This window comes from Heterocephalus glaber, unplaced genomic scaffold (assembly GCF_053883595.1).
Source record: "Heterocephalus glaber isolate CG9 unplaced genomic scaffold, H.glaber_assembly_v1.0 deba00001428, whole genome shotgun sequence".
Taxonomy (NCBI): Eukaryota; Metazoa; Chordata; class Mammalia; order Rodentia; family Bathyergidae; genus Heterocephalus; species Heterocephalus glaber.
Genome location: NW_028258293.1, coordinates 23,039,152 through 23,048,545, shown reverse-complemented (window position 1 = coordinate 23,048,545; position 9,394 = coordinate 23,039,152). Strand labels below are relative to the sequence as shown.

Genomic DNA, 9,394 nt, shown 5'->3' with positions numbered 1-9,394 from the left:
AGAGAAGTTTAACAAAATTGCTGAGCAGCACAGCCAGAGAGTTCCAGAGCTGGGATTACATTTAGGTCACTCTGACTTCAATCTTTTAGTATTTCCTTCTCTACACAATGCCACTTCCTCTTAACTACAATTTAGTTTTCCTTTCTTGAATTTTTTCTTGCTGGCATCTAAAATCATCATGGCCTCACAAGACAATAGAGCAAGAAAAGTCAGGTCCCCATGAGGGAGGGAAGGAAGAGGAACTTAGGTGAACCCAATAATACCTGGGGAAAAGGTAGGATCCTGTCCTTCAGCAGACCCTGAGGGAAAAGAGAGGCACAGCTGGGAATAATTCTCCTAAAGGTAGGACTGGGACTGTGGTCAGTCCACATGGTGTGCTCACTATCTGCATAGACAGCAGCACCAATCTGGCTACGTCCATTAATAGCTCAGCCAGTGAAGGAATTAAGATTTCTGAAATAGAGCTAGAGCTGTTGGATTACTAGAGGACATGCATGGAGCATGAATATCAAGCAGAGCTGATGATGCAACAGGTAAGTCTCTTTGCCAAGGGCTAAATCCATGAGGGGACCGTGTACAATTTCAGTTGCTCCATTGGACAAGGTTTGGACAGGTTTTGGTGGGACACTGAATTCTATTCATCTATCCATACGGGAAGAATTCATAAATTTCTTTTTTCCTTGGCCTAAGTTGGCCCTTTCTGTGTCATAAGTGCAATCTGAGGCCAGAAGAAGGATGATATTATCCAGGTTTATTTTTTCCCAATTCCCTCTTGACATTTTCAGTATCTGGAGGCTTCCATGACTTGAAGCCTCAGTAGCTCATAAGAACATACTTCAGGTCTTCGTTTTACTAAGATTAACTCAGTAAAGTCTTGTCTTGGTAGAACATTTCTGAAGCAGAGGACATTAAGGCACATGACTTTTAAAAGATAAAAGTTGTAGAAGTTTTAGAAGAGCAGGCTCTTGTTCCTGGGACAGTCAACAAATGAATAAAAAAGATGTGCTCCTGGAGAAGTTCTGGGGTACTACCAAGGAGACTCTTGGCTGGCCAGGGAGCACCAGCTTTGGCAATGACTCCTCCATCAGAGAAAGGGTACCAGCTCCTCCTCCCGGGAAGTTTCCAAAAGTTTGTGGGAAGCCCAGCCAGCCCTTTCATCTCTGCTCCTTCCTCCATCCTAATCTTCTACCTCAGCTCCGCACATTACACATCTGTAATGAAATAGGGGTTTTAATGAAAGTGTAATTCTGATGAAGGAAGGACAGTCATGGGGAAAAGTAAGAATTCTAGTAGTAAATGGAAACTCCAGAAAGAATGAACTTTGTTGAATTCATGTATTCACTCATCTAAAAAGTTGTTCCAAAACACATATAAAAAGCTTATTCTACGCAGGAATTGGGCTACTTCTTATATAGATGACTAAGACAGTTAATATTCTGAATAAGTCTACACACTGGAATATAGGTTGGTAATTGTAATGTCTGAGTAATTAAAATATTTTAAAGGATATATGAAATGAAAAAGATAACCAATGCCCTCTGGAAATGTTAGGTGACAGAGCAAAGTATCAGAAGGTGTCAGACAGGTGAAAGTGGGGTGTGTGCAAGCATCAGTGATGGCACATGCAAAGGCAGAGTAATGCCATAGGGAACTCATGTGTTTTGTAATAGCAAAAAATTCAACATTGCAGCAGGGGAGCATTGGAATGGGAGACAATGTGAAAGACCAAAGATGTCGCTTAGGACGTCATTTTTTCCTTATCATCATTAGCATGACTTGTTCAAAATCTGTTTTAAAATTATAATTACAAAACTGCAAAAGTACATATCACCTCTAAACTTTATTCATTTCCAATATGGAGAGCACAATGTCATTTGTATCAAGCTCTAAGAAGAAAATGAAAAAATGACTGCAGATCACAAAGCATAAATCTACTACATACTCAGTAAATATCGCTAACTTTATGATGAGATCATGACGTTCATTTTCATGTTTTTATTAGGAACACATAACAAATATGAGTCACTGTAGAAAATACAGAAATATGAAAAAATAACAATAAAGTAAAACCCTTACCTCTTTTTACCATTTTAATCAAAACACTTGAATTTCACATATAGCCTTTTAGTCTGCTTATGTAGCATATATTTTAAAAATTGGAAATTTGTCATTTGTGAGCACTCTTGCTCTTATTTTTCATTAAATATTATATAAACAGAATTAAATGTTCCTTAAAATTACTAATTTAGGAAATTGTCTTAAATATTGACTTTATAATTGATCAATTCTTTTATCTGCACTAATAATCGTTTTCAGTTTGTCACTATAATGGTCAGCACTTAAACTTACCCTTCCATATCTCCTGCCTATAGGGGCTCTTCCAGTGAAATGTGGGACCAATAAAGGGTCTTCATTGCTGCTGCAGCAAATTGACTTTTAAAGAAATTGTATTAATTGACACAGCCTTAAAAAAATAAGATATTGACTACTACAGCATCCCTTACTAGCATTTAATATTATATTCTTCAATATTTCAAATTTGATGAAGAAATTTAATCTGTTTATTTATTTTTGTTTTTATTACTAGCAAAATTGAGTAATTTTCAGGCTGGGGATCTAGCTCAGTGACGCTGTGCCTGCCTCACAAGTGCAAGGTCCTGAGTTTGATTCCTGGTAACAGAAAAAAAAAATTGAGTAATTTTCATAACCTTATTGGCTATTAATATTTCCTTGTAAATTAATTATTTATATTTTCTGACTGAATTATTTTGGAAAAATTGTGTCATCTTAAAATTATTTAAATAGCTTATTATATATCAGGTGTGAAAACACTTTATTGATTGCTGCATTTATTAGAGATATTTTCTGCAAGTTGTCATTTATCTTTCCTTATTGTTTGTAAGTTCTTTTGTGTTGTTAGTATTTATTCATAAAATGTCTATCTGTTCTAAATAAAAAGCAATATATTTCACTTTGCATAATGCAAAAAAATATGAAATCTAAAAAAATCACTCTAAAACAATTGCAATTGCAGCACTAAAATACTAACAAAGAAATTGAATTTAGGCTTTTTATGTTTATACAAATATAAAGTATATGTGAATGAACAGTTGGAAGTATATACATATATACATTTTATAATGAATTACATTCAATATATTACTTTATAGTCTATCAATTTACAAATCATACAGAATATTTTCATATGATAGTTAATATTCTTTAATGTTTAAATACTACAATTTTAAAGTGCAAATATATTATATTTAACTAGCTTGCTATTTTTATATATTAATATTGTTCTTATTATTTATTCATTGCAATGATTTTATTATACATATACCTGAGAGGAGCACTACGGTATCTTTAATGACATGCTTTAAAATTTTAGATGTGGAATTGCTTATTCAATCTCTGATACATACTATGAAATCCTTCTATCATTTAGACTCACAGTTTTTGAATGTTAACACTATTTAGCTTTTATTCAAAATAAGCATTGCCACATTTTAAAATTTAGAATAGATGTAACTTCTTTATTAAAAATTTGTATTTGCTTTGTGATGGCTTTAAATGTTTTTCTTGTGTTTTAGTCATTTGCTTTCTAAACCTATAAATTGAATGATTACAAATTTACCTAATTTTTTCTTGGGTAATTTGTAAGAATCTCTTATAATTAATTTGTAGATATTATCTCCATTTGTGATTTATACTTTTATTTCTATTTTAGATTTTTGATGTTCAAACTTTCTTAATTTTTGCATAGTGAATTCATCTTTCATTGTATGGATCATGGTTTAGAATACATGCTGAGAAAGATCTTCTGTATGCTGAAGTAAATACCAGTAATATCAAATATTTGAATAAAATAATTTTTTTCAAAGTCAACTGTATCCCTTTTTATATTTGTCATTATTCATATTGCATATATTTTACTGTATTGTTTAAAGTGAAAATCCAATATTCATTTTCCCCTCATGTTGCTGAAGAGCTGCTTATAAGATTCATCTTAAATACACATTGCTTGTGTCACCTTGTGTTAATTATCTCCATAGCACAAGACTCCAATATACATCCAAACAGATTGAACAAAATATTTTAACTTTATGAGAGAATATAATAAAATACTAGTAAGCAATATAAAATGTTTTACTCTCTGATTATGCATATCCTTTTGCCTTATTTTTTCTTAATGATTTTGGAATTATTTTAAATGTATTTATTAGTCTTATTGTAACTTTTTAAGAAACTAAATTTGTTCCAAACATTTTTAAACATGAAAGTGCACTACAATCCATAAGATGTCTATGTGACATCTTAATTCTTCGTGTGTGTGTGTGTGTGACATCTTTATTCTAAAATATTTGTATTTTACTGATGTAGTAAAATTTCTAGCTAGCTTTTAATACATATAGATTTTCTAGCTAACTATATGTTAATACATATAGAAATGTTATGAATATTGCCCTTTTGAAATTAATTCTACTTTAACATAATGCATTGAGATATAGATTTGAATTGATATTAGTAAATTGAATTCTATTTCAGATTTTTGCATCTATACTAACAAGATTGATTGCATGAATCATATTTGTAAATTCTGATGGACAATTTGTTACTGTCATGATTACAGAACAAACATTGTTATTTTCTCTGGAGTTTAACCCCAGATCTCTCTGTTCTTTGAATATTTGAACAAACTCATTCATATAACTGTGCTGGCTTAGAACTATTTTGACTCTATAGTTATCATGAAATTTTTCCCACTTATATTTTTAATTCAATGTTGAATCATTTCTTTCATCAGGAAATAGTCACTTCATAATTTTTAAAATAAACGTATTAATTTATATATTAATCTAATTATGACAGAATTATTCAGAGCATTACTTTCTACTTATAAAAGTATCCTTCTGCATCTGAAGTTGTTTTCCATTTCTTAGTCCTAATATTTTTATTTATGTTTTCTACATTTTTTTTCATTGAATGGGACAACTTGTTTGCATTACTTATTTCTATAAAACAAAATATTGAATTTATTTACAAGTTTGACAATTTTATAATTATTTAATATTTTTAATTCCATTGTTTTTGTACTTCTGACCTATCTTGTTTCAAACTTGATTTGAAAACCATAGTAATTTATTTTTACTATTTATCATGTAATAATAGTAATAAATATCTAAATGAGGATTATGCTGTATAAACATGAATCTACTATGTTTTGTCAGTTAGTGTTGCATAGGAAAAATCTATTGTTTTCTTTTGTGTTATTTTTAATTTTAATAAAATTGTAAATATATTTAATATAAAATATATACCACTAGAAGAAACTTTAAAGGAATAAGTAAGTAGAACATTTTAATTATATTTATTTTATTATTAGAATAATACAATAATTTTGCTCTAAAAATACTTTGATAAAAAAATAACACTAACATAGAATGTGATTTATGATATTTCATTTTTTAATATTTTTATTTAATATTTTGTAATACATTAAGTTGTAGATCTGGTTCTGAATGCAGTATACTTCTATACATGTAAAATTATAACAGTTTTTAAGTGTATTGAAAATCAACACGATTTTGAGAGCTACGATAAACAATATACAAAGGGACACAAATGGATGAAGATTATTATTGGCTAGGCTTATGTTGTCACTGATTTTAGAATTGTGACAAACAAACATTCAAAGTTCTTTTTGAAATGTTTAATTTTCCCCCAATTTTTTCTTATAATCAGAAGATATTGCCTTTTATTTTGTCTTTATTATTATTGCCTTTTTGAACACATGTATTCTAAGCTTATTGCAGCACTACATTGACTATATTTTTCAAATTTATTACAAAGGATAGCAATGATGAGATACCCCCAGTCTTCTTGATGTGAGGTACAGAGCTCTTGATACCCCCCTACTTCCACATCACACCAAATAGTTTCACAGCATCAGAGAGATCTTTCTTCATGACTTATATATGAAAGTGTCATTCTGTCATTTGAAGTTCAAGGTGAATTTAACAGATAGAATACAGGCCAAATTCCTTAGCATAGGAAAAAAGTATACTGATGCAAAATGCACAGAACTTTGACCATATTCCTGTGTGTTTTTCACTTTGTATTAATTCTGGTCTTTACTGCTTCTAATATATTATTTTCTTAGCCATGTCCATTTTTTTCCTTTATCCCAGCCTCCTACCAAATTTATTTTCCTACTACAATATGTCTTTTATCTCCAATGGAAATTCAACATTCAAGATTATAAAAAAAGAAAAGAAACTCTTTTAATACTTAGCTTAAAATTAAAGACAAAATACAACATTGGGTTCCAGTTGAGTCTAGACAGCCTCCTGAGCATCTTAACATTAATGATGTTGACTAACTTGGTTTTATCCTTTCCTCTAACTTTATTGTGATTTTGTAGAAATTCCCATTAACTCTCTTAGGGACCAAGACAGAACACTCCAAGAAAGCATGGAGTATTGTAAGTCAAATGGTATTTGGAATCTAACAGACCTGCTTTGGATTCAAAGTCTCTGACTTAACTGCTGTTCTTTAATTTCTCTGAGATTAAAGTCCTCACAGAAAGAATAGAAATATAAGAGAATGAAGATACAAAGAAAAATATTGATAAAAGTGCTTCACTAATCAAAAAAGGGCTAAAGAAAGAACACCAAGTATCCATATCTATATGTGTAACTATTTTCTCCTAAAGAAAAGACAGTACTCCTATATATTTCATTATTGTCAAAGCAAAAATAAATATTTTAGAATTGTTAAATATTCAAACAAATTGAGTAAAGTTGCATGGTGGAAAAAAAGAATGAAGATGTGCAAGTAAGCTGTTCTCAATATATGTTACTCACTTATTCACCTCTCAAATGCTACACAGACAAGAAAGATTCATGAAGACTAGAAGAATCATTACATAACATTTTGCATTTTAACTGTGTGTGTGTGTGTGTATGTGTATGTGTGTGTGTGCGTATTTTCAGAGTTTTGGTAAATGCACTTTTATGTATTTTCTAATGAGATCGTTAACATTGGCCATGCTTCGCAAAAGCTTAGGTGTTCTCAGACACATCAGTGTTTCAACATGTGTCCTTTCATGTCCCCTTCAGAGACTCATGATTCTGACTTGGCAATATTTGCTGTGAAAATTAATCTGAAATCCAGGATCTTAACTTGGTGTAATTCACTGACAATAAGAAGGAACCTAAAAAACATATTCAGAATGTAATTGTTGCTCCAATCAAGAATTTGTCTTCATGACCACAATGGCGATTTAAACCTATACCTATGGCTGCAGGAAACTGGACAAGGCTAAGTGAGTTTATCCTCATGAGCTTCACTTCTTTGCCTACTGAAATACAGTTATTGCTCTTCCTGGTATTTCTCATCATCTACCTGGTCACCCTGATGGGAAACAGCCTCATCATTCTGGTTACCTTGGCTGATCCCATGCTGCACAGTCCCATGTACTTCTTCCTCAGGAACTTGTCTTTCTTAGAGATTGGTCTCAACCTAGTCATTGTTCCTAAAATGCTGAGAACCCTGCTCTCCCAGGACACAACCATCTCCTTCCTTGGCTGTGCCACTCAGATGTATTTCTCCTTCTTCTTCGGGGTGGCTGAATGCTTCCTCTTGGCCACCATGGCATATGACCGCTATGTAGCCATCTGCAGTCCCTTGCATTACCCAGTCCTCATGAACCAAAGGACATGCACCAAACTGGTTGCAGCCTCCTGGTTTCCAGGGTTTCCTGTAGCCACTGTGCAGACCACATGGCTCTTCAGTTTCCCGTTCTGTGCCACCAACAAAGTGAACCACTTCTTCTGTGACAGCCCCCCTGTGCTGAGGCTGGTCTGTGCAGACACAGCACGGTTTGAGATCTATGCCATTGTCGGAACCATTCTGGTGGTCATGATACCCTGCTTGCTGATCTTATCTTCCTACACACGCATTGCTGCTGCCATCCTCAAGATCCCATCAGCTAAAGGGAAGCATAAAGCCTTCTCTACCTGCTCTTCTCACCTCCTTGTTGTCTCCCTTTTCTATATATCTTTAAGCCTCACATATTTTAGGCCCAAATCAAGTAATTCCCCTGAGAATAAGAAATTATTATCATTGTCTTACACTATTGTGACTCCCATGTTGAATCCCATCATCTACAGCCTGAGAAATAATGAGGTGAAAAATGCCCTTAGCAGGACCTTCCACAAGGCCCTTGCCCTCAGAATCTGTATCCTATAGACATTAAGAAGTAAAACTAAAGTTTGTTGAAAGAAGAACAATCATTCTCATATTTGAGATTACTATATACTTCTTCCTACATCTCCATTGGGATGATATTCAGCAGCTATAATGGCTTTTAGAAAGCTAAATAAAGAGAAAATAAGACAGAAGGATTTTAGATCTATTACTACCAGTTGCAAAAACTTCTCTCGGTATTGTATACTTACAATCTTTTTCTTACTGATTCAATTGGTATTTCAATATTTATGTGGTCAAGTATTTCCAGACATTTATATTACTGTGTAACATACACCTTGGACACCATGAAACTACTACTAATTCTAACATGGAAACATACACACTAAAAGAGAGTAAAATCCATCAAAAATCATCTTGTCACTTTCTCTTCCTTTGGCCAAACCTGATTCTTCATTTATCAGAGAGAAAATCTTCTTATCCTTCTAACTGCATAACTCTCCTGACTGCCTCATTTCAAGTCTCATACCTTTGAGGCAGTGTTAATTCCCTTAAGCTTATTGATCTGCAATATGGGTATAGGAAAGTGGATTAGTAACCCTTATACATGTTTTATAATCTCAATAATCATGTTCTTTATTACTAGGGGTTTTTTCCTGGGAAAAATGATCTGAGCTTCCATAACCTCTCTATTCTTTATTTACGTTCTTATGCTTTGTTAAAGTAATATACATTTCAGTGATGGAGCTGCTATCACCAAAGCTAAAAGAGATCTTAACTGATTCCACAAAACATTTCTCTTTATTTTAATAACTTCATAGTATCCTATTTTGTGGACATGTCATAAGTCATTTAATCAATATTTTACTATTATAAATCATACTGTAAAGAATAGCTCTATGTATATGCCTTTTTGTAGGATTGCTAGGGTATCTGACAGATGGAAATCTAAAACCTGGATTTTCTGGGCAAAGCTAACTATAATATTGGCAAATTCCCTTCCAGAGTAATTGTTCTATTTTAAACTGCCATCAGCACTTTGAATGTGCTTCTTTTTTGATAGCCTAATCAATAATATTTATGAGACATTTCTCATTTTCATGAGACATTTGGAATTTTACTTATTTAATTTTTTTAACATCAAGGAAAGTTTAATTTGAATGAAATAAATTTTGAAGAAGAA

The 9,394-nt window shown here is 32.3% G+C and overlaps 1 protein-coding gene across 1 annotated transcript; it reads left to right on the top strand.

Moving 5' to 3' along the window:
- Positions 1-7,299: 7,299 nt before the first annotated feature.
- Positions 7,300-8,253, top strand: LOC101700011 (olfactory receptor 10A5-like). Its single transcript, XM_004863510.3, has one exon. The coding sequence runs from the start codon at positions 7,300-7,302 to the stop codon at positions 8,251-8,253; it is 954 nt and encodes a 317-aa protein (XP_004863567.2).
- The last annotated feature ends 1,141 nt before the right edge of the window (positions 8,254-9,394 follow it).

Bases quoted from the DNA above. Each gene is read 5' to 3' on its own strand.
- LOC101700011 (XM_004863510.3), top strand. From the start codon at position 7,300: ATGGCTGCAGGAAACTGGACAAGGCTAAGTGAGTTTATCCTCATGAGC.